At 39.9% G+C, this 17325-nt stretch overlaps 1 protein-coding gene across 2 annotated transcripts in view; it reads left to right on the plus strand.

Annotated features, from left to right (window-relative positions):
• The first annotated feature begins 1320 nt into the window (after positions 1–1320).
• The window catches only part of LOC118449025 (uncharacterized), a 239767-nt gene continuing 223762 nt past the window's right edge, over positions 1321–17325 (plus strand). For both annotated transcript variants that reach the window (XM_035883089.2, XM_085657855.1), the window contains exon 1: positions 1321–2703. In XM_035883089.2, the coding sequence (XP_035738982.2) occupies positions 2158–2703 (546 nt within the window). In that variant the 5' untranslated portion in view covers positions 1321–2157. The remainder of the gene's footprint in view (positions 2704–17325) is intronic.

The following is a 17325-nucleotide window of genomic DNA, read 5'->3' on the forward strand; positions in this document are numbered from 1 at the left end:
TTTCGACGGAAAAAAGAAGAAAAGAAAAAATTGACGAGGAAAGTATTATCGGCGTAATATTTCGTGGTAAACACTTGATTCTACGATATATAAAAGAGAAAGAATTTCGATTTTTCGTCACTTCGTCGTCAAAGAAATAAATCTTTAGATAGAATCGGTCATTTCGAATGGCGCAGTAGTTAAGAAGAAGAGAGTGAAAAAGGGAAGAAGAAAGAAAAAAGAAAAATAAACGCTAGAAGCATTGAGAATGTTAGTTGGGTAAAAAGAAAAAAAAAAAAACAAAAAAGAAAGATCGTAAAGTAAATAGAGTTCGAAAAGAAGAGAAACTGGTAGTACTCGTAAAAGTTCAATTTCCTTCGCGAAAATTTTAAACGCATTCCCGTTAGTACGAAACCAAAGCGTTTTCATTTGTTAGAAACCACGTTGTGCTGTTTCAGCCAAGAAATCGGACATAATAAAGGAAGAAAATGGGAAATCGTGCAATGGGAGGGCGGTAACGTGGATGAAACTTATAGCTAAGAACGTATGTAATACTTATGTGACATGTGAAGATAATTTTAAAAAATGGATGATTCGTGCGACGTGGCCCATTTAAAAATTGTACCATCAGAATCGACGATCGACGACGAATTGTAGTTGCACAGGAACCTGGAAAGCGCGCCGGAGGTGCCGGAGATGTTGTCTTAGGAGTTGAAGGTTGGAGAGTAGGGGATGGGGTGAACCTAGTACTCATGGCTCTCTCTCTCTCTCTCTCTCTCTCTCTCTGCTTGAACGGGAGGATGGACAACCGAGTTTCAGGAGAGTAGGTAGCCCTGATATCCGAGTGCATGCATGTTCTCGTACGTATGCGTTCGTGTTTCTGCAGTAGTGTGATGATGCGCGAGCGCCTCGGTGACGAGCGCAGATCGATGGAAGGATTTGAGCTTTCTTGGGTGTCGAAATCTTTCATCGATCTTTACTGTGAGAATTCAATGCGTTCGAACGTTGAATAGAAAAAAGAATTAATTTACCATTTATACGAATAATTATTTTGTTGTTTCAATGATAAAAGATCAATCGAAAATATCAGATATCGTATATGAAGAAGAATTTGCTTTGTTCGATTTCAATTCCTAGCCTTTCCTAGGTCTCTCTCAGTCTTCTTGCATCGTACCACGAGTGCGAGTGAAAAAGAAAGAGAAAGAAGAGAGAGAGAGAGAGAGGTAGAGCGTAGTACGTCTTGGAACTGCACGGGGGCGTTTCGATCGTCGGTGGCGTGGCGCCACCGAGTTTCAGTTTTTCGTCGCGGCGCTGAGAGACGTCGCTGCGAGAGGTCGAGCGCGTACCGAGCGACAGTTTGCCCTCCGTACCACGGCGAGGAGGACGTGTGTTCTCGTCGTTCGTCCGTTCTCTTTCTCTCTATTTCATCCTCGCCTTTTATACATATATACTTTTTTCGTCTCGCGTTTATTCCTCACAAATCGAGTCTCGTTTTTCTTATCGAGTGCGTGATCTTCTAGGCAATATACGTATATACGTATTTTCTCGTCGAAAATTTCCGTGTTTTTTCGAAGTGTCAAAGTGAAAAATTATTGGGAGAATAAAATAGAGAAAAAAAGAGGAGAAAACATAAAATAAAGAAGACGAAGAGGGGAAAAAGGGGACGAAGAAGTAGAAGGAAAAAGGGGGAGAACATTGTAGTAGGTAATAGCAAGGAGGACACGCAACAAACGCACGCACGCACATACGCGCGCACACGCATCACATATTTATACATATATATATATATACATATACATATATATATATATATATATATATATATATATATATGCGTCTTCTTCGTGACTTTGAGAAGACGACGAATATCATCTCGGTCGAAGAAGCTTTTAAAGTTTTATTCGTCGCGCGACGAGGAATGCTCGCGCGCGAATACGAGCGAGCGTGCGTCTCGACTTCGAAAGAAAAAGTGATTGAAGAAGAGAAGGAGGAGGAGGAAGAGCAGGAGGAGGAGAAGAAGGAGAAGGTGGTGGAGGAGAAAGAGGAGCAACATCAGCAGGAACAACAGTTAGAGCAGCATCAACAGTTACAACTAGACTTGCAATTACAGCTACAGTTACAAAAGCATCAGCCGGTGGTAGAAATTGTAGATAGGCAGAAGTTAGGCGTCGCGACGCGATGATCACATCGGCCGTCGGCGTCGCGACGCACGATACCATGGAGAGGAGGTGTGCCATCCTCGCCAGAACGACGTCGACGATGACGACGACGACGACGACGACGACGACGACAACAACAACAGCAGGAGCAACGACGGCAACGACGACGATGACGATGACGACAGGAACGGCAACAACGATGACTACGACGGCAACGTCGACGACGACGACGACGACGACGATGACAACGACGAGGAGGAGGATTGCAAGCAGCGACGAATCCTTTATATATTCATTTTCCTCGTGTTACGACGATGATAATGATCAACGATTTCTTCGAGACGCTTCGAAGATGACAGGTTATGTGTACGAGATCGTTAGTGAAACTCCATTCGTGAAGGTGGATAATAATACTACTACTACTACTACTACTACTATTACTACTACGACTACTACTACTACTACTAATGCTAATGCTAATGCCAATGCTAATGCTAATGCTATTACTTCGATTGGCTTGGATGGGGAAAGTGACGTCATCGAGCACATCGCACCTGTCATTCCGGTGAGTGTACTATTGTTATTCTTTCTCGTTTCTGTTCTTCTATCGAAAACAACAACAACAATAACAACATCAATAACCTATGTATTTACCATATGCACTTTCAACTATCGATTCGCATACACGCGCGACGATAATAATACGATCCGCTAATAATTTCCCTTTAAATTTCTCTAGGACAATGACGACGTATTACTACCTCTCGATTCTTCACAATTGGTCACGCTAATACCTTGACTTTTTTCCTTCTTTTTTTTTACACACATATATATATATATATATATATATATATATATATATATATATGTAGGTTAGGCGTTAGACTTTCTTTCCTTTCAGATCTGTCTCGTGGCAACGTACAACAGAAATGAAACGTCGATACTTGTTTTCCTTTCTCTTTTTACGATTAGATCGTTTCCGATTGTAAATACAAATGATTAAGAAACGAGACCTCTCGATATATATTTTCTCTCGTCTAGGGAGAGAAAGAGAGAGAGAGAGAGAGGGAGAGAGAGAAAGAAAGAATTTAATCGATAATCGATCGAACGTCTCGAGAGTGTTGGATAAACTTCTATCGTAGAAAAGAAAAAAGAAGAAAGAAAAAAAAAAAAAAGAAAAATTGAAAAGAAAAAAAATATATAGTTTGCGTTAAACAAATCCTTTTTCTTCTTCCTTCTATTTTTTTGTTTTCTTTTCTTTTATTTATTTTCTTTTTTTATTTCTCCAAAGCTATTTCACTCTCTCCTTCTCTCTAATGTTTCGTCTTTCACGTAAATCTCTACTTATCGTTCATCTTCGTCTCCCGCCTTTTCCTTTTAAACAGTTTGTTTGGAACGCTATCTAACATGTTCTTCTCTTTCTCTCTCTCTCTCTCTCTCTCTCTCGCTCTTTATCTCTTTACTATCCCTTTCTCTCTCATACGATCATTTCCAAGCTACCAACACGGAGTTTATCCGAATGTAATTCCTTAGTTGATTTTAAAGTATACTTTTTTTTTTGTTTTACTTAACTTACATTTAAAGAGAGAGAGAGAGGGAGAGAGAAAAGATATATATATATATATATATATATATATATATATATATATAACCACTAAGTATACAGATATAATACGCCTTTTACCGTACACAAGTTTATACGTCGTATTTCCTGTTCGTTCGGTGCCCGTAAGGTTTCTTTCTTCCTAAGGCCACGATAAACATTCTCTTTCGCTCCCGCCAGTGGATTCTGTTCTTGTTGCGTTTCTTCTCTCGCTCTCTCTCTTTCTATTTCTCTTTTTGTTTCTTTCTATCACCCCCTATCGAGTCTCTCTCTCTCTCTCTCTCTCTCTCTCTCTCTCTGACTCTCAATGCATGGTCTCGAGGCTTTGGTAACTCGAGCAAAGGTAAAGAGAAAGAACGATAGTAGAAATACACAGGATGCAGACTATAAGCGGAAGAAGAACTATTATGAGCTTTTCTACCTCGTTCACTCGATTTTCTTCTTTTTTTTTTTTCTTTTTTTTTTTTCTTTTTTTCTTTTTCTCTTCTTTCCTTCTTCCTTTTATTTTATTTTTTTTCCTCCTTCTTTATATTTATTCGTTTACAACAAACTTTGCAATCTTTCGCGATAGAAGAAAAAAATGTATACTTTCGTTTCCATAGCACGCATATTTAACGCGTATGAAAAAAATAATCGATGAGAATAAGCGTTAAGATTGTAACGATCAGGCATTAAATGGCAATGGGTCTTTGAATAATTCATTTCAAAATGATAATTACATGGATTCAATGCTGTTATTATCGTGCCTTACATAGTAAAAACTTTTATCGTAGTGAAAAAAGAAGTATATACCAATATGTAAGTATGTTATATATATATATGCACACACACGTATTTGTATATCGCACGTATCAAGTTCTACCATTGACGAGTATTTCAGTCGTCTATCGAACTATTAAAACTAGGTATCCATGTCCGTTCAAAGAGATCGTTGATTGTAAGAGGAAAATAGGAAGGAGATATCGGTGAGTTGGTTCGAAAATCGAGAAGAGAGAGAGAGAGAGAGAGAGAGAGAGAGAGAGAGAGAGAGGAAATCTAAATGCGAGTTTAAATTATTCCTTTGGATCTTCGGACTCTTCTCCTCCTCCTCCTCCATCGTCGTAGTCGGTGACGACGATGGCGATCCTTCCGTGCGAGATTAAAGCCGCTTTCGATAGACCACCGAGCGGTAATCAAAGGTGTCAGACGCAAAGGGGAGAATAGTATTTCAAACGGAGGATAGGAGGCCATCGTATCGGAAGTGTCAAACGCAGCGAACGGAGGTTTACACAAAGGCGCCAATGACGAATCCGCCATGGCAAAGGAAACGCGACACGACGAACGAACGAACGAACGAACGAACGAACGAGCAAGCGAGCGAGCGAGCGAGCGAGCGAACGAACGAATGAACGAATGAACGAATGAGATAGCAAGCAAGCAAGCTAGCTAGCTACCTACCTACCTACCTACCTACCTACCTACCTACCTACCTACCGAGGTTCGATCATCGCTCTTCTAGATACGCGGGATATTGTTCGTTCCAAGAGACACCGATCGACAGTACGAACGAGAGAGACAGAAAGAGAGAGAGAGAGAGAGAGAGAGAGAGAGAAAATAGACTTATCGGTGTGTCCGTTCGGCTCTTCTTCGGCTCGTTAAACTTCGATCGTTTGTCGAAGCTCATCTCTCGATAGCATTTCTTGTGGTCTGCCTTCGAGATCTCTCGTTTCGTTAAATTCTGATCCCTTATTTGCTTTTCATACGTTTCTTCTTCATTCATCTTTTCTTTTGATTATCCTAGTAAAAAAAGTAGAAATTCTCATAATGAATGTAAAGGATAATCGAATGTAATTAAAGTTTTAATCGCTTGTCTTTATTGTATACCTACTTATCCATGTTATATATGCATAAATGACTTAAGAATTATGTACTACAAAAGAAAATTAATGATGAATTAAAAATGTTATGAATAAGGATGAGTAGAGGAGAGAGATTGGATGTAAAAAGAAAAAGAAAAAAAAAAGAAAAAAAAAAAAGAAAAAAAAAAAAGAAAAAAGGATGAAATAAATCCCATTCTAATAATCGAATCGCATATAACGATAAACGGTAGCTATTTCGAGGTTTAAAGACGAAGCGGAGTAATTTGCTTGATGTAATAATTAATTGCCGAATCAAAGCACGTAGACGATGAATAGGTAGATTCCCTGCTCCGATAATGCCGTGAGTGCGTGGTATGGTTATTAAGGCCGTACCCTGTGCGATATGTTTCAATATAGTCTAGATTAAAAGAGAAGGTCAAATAGCGACAGGTGTTGTTCTAATAAAAACCGTATCTATGTATTTATGTATTTATGTATGTATATATATATATATGTATGTATGTATGTATGTACATATATATGTATTTACGATTGTTCCAATCTAATTTGTTTTATTTATTTGTATTTTTTCAAACTATTTATTAATTTTTATTGTTCGATCATACATTTTTCATTTATAAAAAAAAAAAAGAAAAAAAAAAGAGAGAGAGAGAGATACCACATTCATTGAAAATCACTTACGATCTATCCGATTCGTAATTTCAAAGGGGAGAGAGGAATCGGGGGTTGTCACGTCTTTATTTCGAACACGACGTGCAGTCGGTTGTTTAGTCGTATTAAAGTCAAAAATAGAGACAGCTTAGTGACCGTAATTCTTTTCTTACGAGTACGCGTTCATATTCGAGAGCACGTAATCCTTAAATTGGAAAAGGGAAAAAGGAAAGGAGTTGTACGGTGAAAGGTCACGAGGAAATTCGTAATATGATCGATTAGAATTGAAGATTTTCTTTCTTTATTTCGTATATTTTGCTAAATAAAGATCGTTCAATTTATAAAAAAAATTCTAGTCGATCGATAAGGATCTAGATATTTAAGCGCACGTATTGGACCATCAAAAGAGAGAGAATGAGAATTTTCCATCGAAAAGCGGAACGTGCTTAAATCGTTTCCGGTAGTCGTGCAAGCTACATAAGAGAAGGAGAGAAAGCAAATACTTAAAGTTACTCGTAAAGGAGGATCGGAAAAGGAGGAAGAGGAGATGGAGGAAGAGAAGAAGAGACAGTCGGGTCTTACGCGATTACATTTTCAAATTACCGTACTGCCACGTTTCCTTCTTAGTTTCTCTAAGTTTGTTTCTTAACGGTGTATAATAATTATGGCGTCTCGTTACGCACCGAGTCTCGAGGCGGCGCCTTCGGCGAACTTTATTAAAGCGCGGAGAACGACGTTAGCGTTTTCCTCGGCTGCTGTTACTGCTGCTGCTACTGCTTCTGCTTCTGTTGTTGCTGCTGCACGCGTGCTTTCTCTTCTCTTACAAGGAAATTGCCTCGCCTTGACGGAAATTTCGCGATCGAGCTATTCTCTCACTCTCTCTCTTTCTCTCTTTCTCTTTACTTCTCTATCTCTTTATCTCTCTATCTCTATTTCACGCGGGCGAACTTTGTGTGCTCTTCTCTATTTGATCTTCGAGTTCGATCGTAAACTCGATCATTATTAATATTTTAACGTTTTTATATGAATATGTCTCGGGCTTTATCTTTCGATCGTTTCGAAAGAGTGTCATTGTGTTTCGTTTGGAATAACGGTGACGAATACACGATAAGAAATCGTTTCTGAGAAGTAGAGTCTGGTTAAAACGACGAAGGAAACCCAACGAGGAGGAGGAGAGTTAATCTCATTGAAAATATTTCTTATCTGGACTATTCTCGGAAAATCAGATTAGAGGAGTTATATTATTACGATTTTATTTGTAATGTCTACGGGTCGACGATAAGTTTCGATTTAATGGACGGATAATCGATATCATCTCCGTTTGCATTCGTTTATTTATTCGTTCATTCGCTTCTTTAAGGTTTTGCACAGACTAGTTATATAATTATATAAATAATAAAATATTTCAAAAGGAAAATGAAAAATCTCAACTTGTTGAAAAATTTTATTGAATGATTGATAAAAGCGATTCGTGTTATTCTTTTTTTTTTCTTTTTTTTTTAATACTCAACGACGAACGCCGCTATACATTATTTATATAATACTTTTTATTAATGAATTCAAGGCCGATTGGACGTTCTTACTTACGTGTCTACTTTGCGGAAACGCCGTGACGAGAATCTTGAAACGTTGATACGTTATGCAAAAGCGTGAAGAAAAGTGTTGCGTAGGCGTTGTTGATTTATATGTATGATATATGTATTTATATGATATGTAATTAGTCTTGTGAGATAAGACTCTCGTTGTAATACGTAGGATCTTTTTTTTTTTTTTTTTTTTTTTTTTTTTTTTTTTTTAAAGAAGAAGAAGAAGAAGAAGAAAAAGAAGGAAGGAGGTAGAAGAAGAAGAAAAAGAAGAAGAAAAGAAGAAAAAGGAAAAAGGAATCATTAAGTTACTTGGAGTGTTTCTTATCTTATACTTTGTCGAAAGATAGAAAGAGAAGGAAAATAGACGGATGGACGGATGGACTAGATGGACGTTAGCCGTGAATCGAGTCAAATTGGAGGCAATTCCTTTTGGTTCTCGTTCCGCCGTCGGCGATAATTTAATTAACCAAGTCTGAACGGTCGGCTTTCTTGCATCTCGCTGTCTCTTTATTTTCATGACGATCATAAAGAAAATAAGAGAGGAAGAGAGAGAGAGAGAGAGAGAGAATAGTGAATTTCAAAGTGCGAAAAATAACATTCGAGCGCATGTCATGTATGGATAAAAATTCGGAAATTTTATGGCATCCGCGTAATGTCAAAGTTAACAGCTACTCCTCCAGAAAGCAAGGCCCCGTGAAATATGAAGGAGGAAAAGTAAAAGAGAAGAAAAAAAGGGAAGCAAGAGAAAAAATAAAAAGGAAAAGGAAAAGAGGAAAAGAAAAAAAATAGAGAAAATGAAGACGAGTCTCTCGTGTATGGAGCTCGCGTATCAACGTCCTATCAACGTCGATCACTCTAGCACGCTTCTACATTTCACCGATGTAATTTAATCTTGGAATATACCGCGCACTGGAGGTTGCATTAATCGTTTTACCATTTAGCCGCGTTAACTAGGTAAAGTGGCTGAACGATAAGGGATTTAACATTTTCCGGAGGTTCTCACCCTTTTAGCATAAATAAGGCGAAAGCTAAAGAGAGAGAGAGAGAGAGAGAGAGAGAAGCAGAAAAGCGAAGTTTGTCGGTCGGTTCGCATAAACTCCGAAAAGTTCTTTCTCGGTTTGACGTTTAGCCGTGCTTAAGGAGGAGCGCTTGAAAATATTGCAACGAGCTGAAGCTTGGCAGCTTCTGGTGCCGTTGTGTTCCTGTTGTTGCTCTGCTAGAACGCTGAGAGTTACTTCGAGCATGTCGTAAGACAGCAGGGAACCCTACCTATGCGAGAATGCTCGACGAGGACACGCTAGACCGGTACTACCGCTTTTCTCCTGGCCCCTCTTCCCTTTTCTCCCTCCTCTACCTTCTATTACTTTCTCTCTTTCGTTCTCTTCTCGACTTTGTCTATCTCACTTACTCTCAGCCATTCTCTTCGTGATCACGACATCAGAGAGACCAACCAAGCAAGCTAGCCAAGAAGGCATCGTAGTTGCCTTCAACGCGGACACGTTTTCTCGGTCGTGCAACCACGATCATTCTCCTTCTCTCCTTCCTTCCTTCCTTTCTCTCTCTCTCTATCTCTTCTTTCCTCTTTCTTTCTTTTTCTTTGGTCCCGATGCAACTGCAACGGACACGATGATCGAGGCGCGCCTTTGAGACTCGCCTATACTCTCGCATTACTCGAGCTGCTTTGGAGAAATTCTAACGAGTTTTGGCGCCATGCCAAATGAACCTTTAAGAAATTCTCTTTCCCTTCTTTCTCCATCTTACCGAACGAAAACGCGTTAAACGAAAAATGAGACTAGTCTTTCCGGCGTACTTTTTTCTTTTTTTTTTTTTTTTTTCTTCTCCCCTATATTCCATTTGATCAACAATAAACCAAACCTAGCAACTATTTCTTTTTAAATAGTTAAATAGCCCAATAAATTTCACGCATAATATGTGATAGAATATAATTTCCAAAGAGTTTTGAATTATAATTGTTTCGAAATATCAATGATTGTATTATTTATATTGAATATATCGAATAAATATCGATTTTCATATCAGGCGCGTGAAATATTTCAATAATTTTTAGGAAGAGAGAGAGAGAGAGAGAGAGAGAGAGAGATAGATAGAGAGAGAGAGAGAGAGAGATAGATAGACATACTATGGATACTTATCCTTCAAGCTTTTACCCTCGATCGCAATTTTAACGTCCACTTATCACGTCGATAGATATGAAGAACCGTCGGCGCGTGTTCGTCAAGAAGAGAGGCTTACGAGAGAAGGAGGAAAAAAGAATAGAAAGAAAGAAGGAGAGAACTCGAGGAGACGTAGGTGGTGTCTCGAAAGAGTGTCGCGTCAGCGTTATGTCGGCTCGCGCGTGAACCACACGTCAGAAGTCAAGGGTTAAAGAAAGTGTAACGTCGACTAGTTCGGACTTTAGATCGTCGTTATTATTGTTAAACGTTCTCTCTCCCACTCTCTTTCTTTCTCTCTCTCTCTCTCTCTCTCTCTCTCTCTCTCTCTCTCCCCTTGAATGAGAAGAAAGAAAGAGTTGAGTAGCAAAGTTGTGTCGTTTAATCTTCTTCTCCTTCTTCTCCATCTCCTTCTTATTCTTCTTATTCTTTGAACGAGAAGTTATATAACTCTTATAGCTTGGAAACAGCTTTCGAAGCGTTCTGAATGACAAGAAAGACAGAGACAGAGAGAGAGAGAGAGAGAGAGAGAGAGAGAGATATAGAAAACCTCGTAACCTAGAAAACAGTTGTATAAGAGAGTCCACGGAAATAATGCGAACGTATGTCGGGTTTAACGTTTCTTTAATTCGCTCTCATTCTCTCGAAACTCTCTTTCCGACAACGGCAGACACGTTTTTCCTTAGCTCTTCGCTTTCCCCGAATCCATTTCTCTGCGGGCGTGGTACTTTGTTAAGTACTTCGGTCGTGACTCCTCTTCCTTCGTCTTAATTACCGTACTTTCGGCTACTCGAATCGACGAACCGAACCGAACCGAACCAAACCGAGCCGTCGTCTCGAGTCGAGTATAATAAAATAATGAAAAAAGACGACGAAATCTGTTGGAGAACTTTCTCTCACTTTTACTCGGACGCTTTATTCCGAGTAAAAAGAATTATCGGGCAACCTTCGCCAACTTTAACATTTCGAAGAAATGTTAATCTATTCCTTTTAATGGCATGGATATTACGTTGAACTCGACTCGAAATTTTATGACACTTGCGATCCAGACATGGAGTAGAGAGCAGATAGAGAGAGAGAGAGAGAGAGACAGAGAGAGAGAGAGAGAGAGTGAGAAAGAAATAGATATCGAATCGACAAGAGATAAATTCGAATCTGAATGCTCGATACGTGAAATTGTCTGGTTCGGAATCTCGTCGAGATTTCGATCGTCGACGAAGATGTCAAGAGCACGCGAGAATCGAGTGCTTTTGGAATTCGCGCCGTTCTTCATTCTGATTTTCGCGTTCGCACGTTTACTCCATGTGAGTGAACGAGAGAGGGAGATAGGGGAGGGGAGGAGAGGAGAAGGGTAAGGGATACGCTCCCATAGGCACGCGAAAAGCTTTGAATGCGCGTGTCACTCGAAAATCCCTTGGATTGACAACAGATTCGTTCGTGACTCGTTCTGTCACTTACGAGAGAATAAATTCTCTTGCTTTTGTTTAACTCGTACCAATCAGAATCTAATTTACATTGTGGATAATTATTCATTAAAGTTTTCAATTAATCCCCCGAATCGATTTTCGCGCTTGATAGGAAAGAAGAAGAAAGAGAGAGAAAAAAAAAGAAAGAGAGAAAGGAAAAGAAAAAATTCGGAACCTTTCAATTGGAGTAATCTCTTTATCTTTTTCTTTCTTTGGTTAATTCATTATTTCAAGAGAGAAAGTGCGAGCTTTCGATTTTATCCCATAACATCGAATAAAACGATCGAGATGGATGGATTATGAAAAGGATTCGATGAAAAGGCAGTTTTTCTAATAAGAAGTTCGCTATTCGATTTCTTTTCTCTCTCCCTCTCTCTCTCTCTCTCTCTCTCTCTCTCTCTCTCTCTCTCTCTCTCTCTCTCTCTATCGGTAGGTTGGTAGGTGGAGTAGATAGGTACGTAGGTAGGTAAGTACTTTATGTATTTCATCCACGTTCGTTGCACGGCAGCCCCGCACACTTTAGCACATCGTACCACGAAATGATTTCTATCGGCCGAAAGAGGAAATTAATCAGGCTTGAATGGAAGTTATTAGAGTTCATCGACATCGAATTCGTCCAAAGGGTACAAAGGACTTGGGGCTTTTCCACGATTCTATATTGCTTTCCTTCTGCGCCTTGTCGGGTTAAGAGCCGCGGTCTTACGGAAAGAGAAGAGAAAGAGGATCGATGTGGATGGGGGAGTAAGTAAGAAGGAACGTTTGAAAAATTTGAATGGCTGAACTCCCGGAGCTCATAAATCTAGAACAATTCTACGATAAAGGAATTCTCTCGTTCTTCTCTTTTATCGGTTACCCTGCTCTTTCCTCTTTCTTCTTCTTCTTCTTCTTCTTCTTTTTTTTCTTCGACTACTACTCCTCCATCCCTTCCCCACGATCTTACTCTCTGTCCTTGTCCCCCCCCCCACTCTCTCTCTCTCTCTCTCTCTCTCTCTCTCTCTCTTTATTTCTTTCTCTCTCATTTTCTCCGCTTTAGTTCAAGAGCTTTAATATGAATTTGTTGCCTCGCGGATATGGTGCCGCGCGAAAAGTTTCGTCTATGGAAAAAGCGCAATTAGCCCTTCGCGACATCCTGCTCCTTTAATTAGCTTCTTACCGATAAAAACACTTCCGACGTTCTAGAAACGTAGCTCTTAAAAATTTTCCTAAGTCTGAGGGGTTCGATGAGTGGGTCTCTCCATCTCTCTTTCTCTCTGTCTCCCCCTCTCTCTTTCTTTTCTTTTCTTTTCGGTTTTTGAACAAAGTTTTACGAAGGTTGCGTATATTAAAAAAAGGACAATTTTACGACGGAATTAGCTGATAGAAATTGACGGCACATCTTTGATCGTTCGTAAAATCTCTTTTCCATATTTTTACATAAAAAAAAAAAAAAAAAAAAAAAAAAAAAAAAGCAGACAAAAAGATAGATAGGTAGATAGATAAAGGGAAAGAGATTCTCGTGGTAAGAAAGCTCTTAGAGAAATCGTCGGGGGGTAATGAGGTGAGAGGACCGATCGGAAGATTCAACCGGATTACGAAATATTCAGCTTGCGAGAGAAAAAGCTGAAGAGGAAGATGAAGAGGTGACTTTTCGATCGACAACAATTCCTACCTATCGTCGGCGCGGATTTAAATGCGAAGCTTATTGCTTCCCGAGAAGTAATCCTATCCATTGAACCTCGACGAAAGAGAGAGAAAGAGAAAGAGAGAGAAAGAGAGAGAGAGAGAGAGAGAGAATATACGATAAATATAGAGATGGTAGAAGAGGAAAGAAAGAGAAAGAGGGAGAAATATAAATAAAAAGATACTAGACGGGATAATATCCGAGAGTATTTCGAAGGAAATACGGATATTTTCGCGAGCTTGAAGGAGGAGCCGAACGGCTGCGACGAATCGCTGGAATATTCTAAACCCTCTTAAAGAGAGTCTATATCATGCTTAACTTATACGTATAGGATATAGTTGCGCATATGTGTGTAAATATATGTATATAATATATTATGTCTTACTATAGATGTTTTTATTTAATATAGTGCTCATTTCTATAAAGAAAATAGGATATAGAAAAAGTGTCAGAAAGTTTGCAGGGTTCTACTTTTATTTATTCAGTTACGTGTATTACGTAGATGTTTATTAAAGTATATAGGAGTCATAGTTCATTGGAGACACGTGCATAACAATCGGAGGGAGTCCACTTGCCCGTGACATATGACACGACGTATTCTGTCTGGGCGACGTGTCCCTCCAGTCATCGTACTCTTGCTTTTGCTCTATCCCCTCCCCCCTTCGTGTCGACTTCCACCCCCCGCATAGGCCGACATATCATATTTTATTTCTTTTTTTTCCTCCTCTTCCTCTATATTTTTTTCTTTCTACAAGCAATCTAAAGCAAAAGCAGAGAAGCCACTTTTTTTTTCTCTCTCAATATGTGTCTACGTACGTACATACATACTTACCTATCCTATCTACCTACCTATGTACGTATATACTTTTGCACTCGTTTATCGTGCGTGCAAACGAGACTCGACGTCATCGACATCGGCAACAGCCCTTCTAGAACTTGGAACTTCCTCATTAAATGTATTCTAACGCGGAAACTACTAACACGCGGATCCTTTGACACTTTAAAAAAAAAAAAAAAAAAGAAAGCTTTGCGCGTGCGTAAAAGCGATGCCCTCGACGTGAGACCACCGCGAGAAACTAAAAGCGTGTCTGCTTTCTGAAGGGCACTACAAATCCCTCTTTCACAGCTTCTTTTCTCTTCTCTCTCTCTCTCTTCCTCTTTCACTTCCTTTTCCTTCTTCTTCTCCTTCTCTTTCTCTTTGCCCTCGTCGCACGCCGTTTACGACTTGAACTTTCGGTTAAAGACTTCTCGTTCATTATAGCAACTCGTTGCGACGTGTGAGGTCAGTCTCGTTAGTCTTAAAATATCGATGCCGTTACTTGCAAAGTGCCACTTCTTTTTTTTTTTCATACTTGTTTTTGTTCTTCTTCTTCTTTTCTTTTCTTTATTTTTTCTATTTTGCACGAAGGAAAAAAAAATAAACGCATCTTCCCCCGTGGTTGCTCTTGTATTCGTAAGCTCCTTGGAAAACTCTCGCGTTTTGTAAAATGACAGGAAGATAAAAAGAAGTCTGAGTAGTCTGAATCGTGTGTGAGTGTATATGTATATATATATATATATATATATATATATATATATATATATGCATATACGTAGACATCTGTATGTAGCGCGAAGATTTCCTACGTAATAAATGTTGCATAAAGAGAAAAAGAGAGAGAGAGAGAGAGAGAGAAAGAGGGGAAGAGAGGGGAGAGAGAGTAGTAGTAGTAGTAGAAGAAGGGAACGTAGGTTGAAAATAAAACGACGATATCTATCCAAAATTCATGGGATCTTTAGAAAATTTGGGATTTTCGTGAAAACTCTTCGTGGAAGGAAAGGGGGCGGATCTACGCGCATCTCAAATATCTCGTAAACTCTGGTCCATGTATACATATGCGTTGTATTTCCTCTTTTTATTCTTTCTCTCTTTTCCTCTCTCTCTCTCTCTCTCTCCCTCTTTCTCTCTTTTTCTTTCTTGCCTTTATATACCATCCTGATTCAACCTCCTCCTCCTTCTTCAAGCTGAAAGTATCTCGTGCGTCGATCTTCTATGTCGACCGCAGATGTCCCGCGGCGTTATTATTCCCCTTTCCTTCTTCCTTTTTTTTTTTTTTTTTTTTTTTCTTTCTTTGCACGTTTGCGAACTAGAGGGATGCCTTCCTCGAATACGTCGTCGTAACACCGCAGGAGATACGTCGAAGAATTAACTCCCCGGCGATACTTTCATCGTTGAGAGTAGGGACGAAAGCAGAGTGATACGAAAAGTGAAAGAAAGAAAGGGAGAGAGAGAGAGAGAGAGAGAGAGAAGAAGGGAGGAATGTTTCGCGGGAAAGGAAGACGGCCGTCATCGTAAAGAAATTTCGAGGAGGCATTTCCGTTCATTTCTAGCGCTAAAGAAGAAACACTCGTTCTGCTGTCTGGTCGATGCCTTTACGACGCGACCGTTTCATTGAAAAAAGATAAAAAGTGAGAGGAAGAAAAGAGAAAAGAGAGATAAAGAGAGAGAGAGAGAGAGAGAGAGAGAGAGAGAGAGAAAGAGGATCTGGGGAGGAGAAGTTCGGATCGCTCAATTATATCTTCCAGCGTTTTCCTACTGGATCCAACTTCGTCTATAAAGGATTCATACGTTTGCGGATTATTTTCCGTTTAAGGTGATATGAATTTTCCAGTTCGTTTTAATATCTCAACGCGGTGCAATTTCGAGCCATCGTCTTTTAAAATTCTCGTACTCTTCTTTCTCTCTCTCTCTCTCTCTTTCCCTTTCTTTCTTTTTCTTTTCTTTTCTTTTCTCTACCGCTCTGGTTTTATGAATCGTGACAGGGTAAGAGTAATGGCATGGGATCGCCAAAATTACGAGCTCGTTCCTCGTTCCACGTTTCCTTTTTGTTTCGATCGTACCGATCAGAACGAGAGTCTAAAACGGAAGCCAAAACATCGTTTTCATCGTGAAAAAGTAGACACGTCGTAAATATTTTTGTTAAATATTACCACATAAGTAAGCCATTGTTTTCGCCGTAGAGAGTTCTTTATCACTTCTCGTTATGACATTGATATCGTTTGCGTTTTACTCGCATCCGCGCGTAAATGTTTGTCACCTCGGTGTTGTCCTTTCATTTCCTTCTTTTCATAGTCGCACCGTACCCACTTTCGTTATTCGCTAAAGTCTGAAAAGAAATCGCAGGGGATTACGTGACCGTTATTCGAGCTTAAAACGCTTTATAGGCCAGCGACACGCGAAACTTGTATAAGTAGACGTTTCTTTAGATACGATCGTATATGTATGCATGTATCAAGCGATAAAGCGATTTATGCAAAGTCCGAAAATAACACACGAAACTTCCTTCTTCGACCCAATCGCTCACCCACCCATCTATCTCCCCCTCCCTCCAATGTAAATGATAAAATTATCCTAAGAAAAGGAGCAACAATCTATCGTCGATTTTCGCAACACTTTTCAAAGAGGTAAAGAATTCAAGTGAGAGAGAGAGAGAGAGAAAAAGAGAGAGAGAGAGAGATGGAGATAGAGATGGAGAGAGAGAAGGACGTGTCGACGATAGATCCAGAATTGGTTGCTCTACCCAGGGCCAACGTCCGCATCTATCGGGTGCGAGTTCAATAAAGCGTCCGAGCGTTTCGTGACCGGTGTCTCAGTCTCGCCGACCACCTGTCTCCACCTCTCTCTTTCTCTCCCTCTCTCTTCTTCCCTCTCTAGCTCGTTCCTCTGACGACTGATTGCAAGCACATGCCACCTATAACACGGCTGTCCCAGCTATTAACAATTTTGGCACGACTCCCAGGAGGTGTCCTCTCCCTCTTTCTGTCTCTCTCTCTCTCTCTCTCTCTCTCTCTCTCTCTCTCTCTCTCTCTCTCTCTCTCTTTTCACCCTTTCTCGTTCTTTCATTTGTTCGTTGTATCGTTCGTTCGTTCTCTCTTCTTGTCTCTTCTCTTCTCCCAAAAGTCCTTTTTCGATTCGTTCGCCTACTGTTACGATACGATCGGCCAGATTGCGGCCGTTGTATAGTTCGGCCATCGAAAATATGTGCGGCCCGTTTACTTGTTTATCGAGCCTGGAAAACCGTTTTATTCCCTCGAAACATTGCGATCGTTCTGTCGGCGCTCGTACGGTTCTTCCTTGTCCTCTATGCTTTTCGCGCTCGTTACAATAAATTCGTTCGTTCGTACCCTTGCCTCCTACATACATAGATACAT

Source organism: Vespa mandarinia, chromosome 6 (assembly GCF_050613455.1).
Source record: "Vespa mandarinia isolate Hongniang chromosome 6, ASM5061345v1, whole genome shotgun sequence".
Taxonomy (NCBI): Eukaryota; Metazoa; Arthropoda; class Insecta; order Hymenoptera; family Vespidae; genus Vespa; species Vespa mandarinia.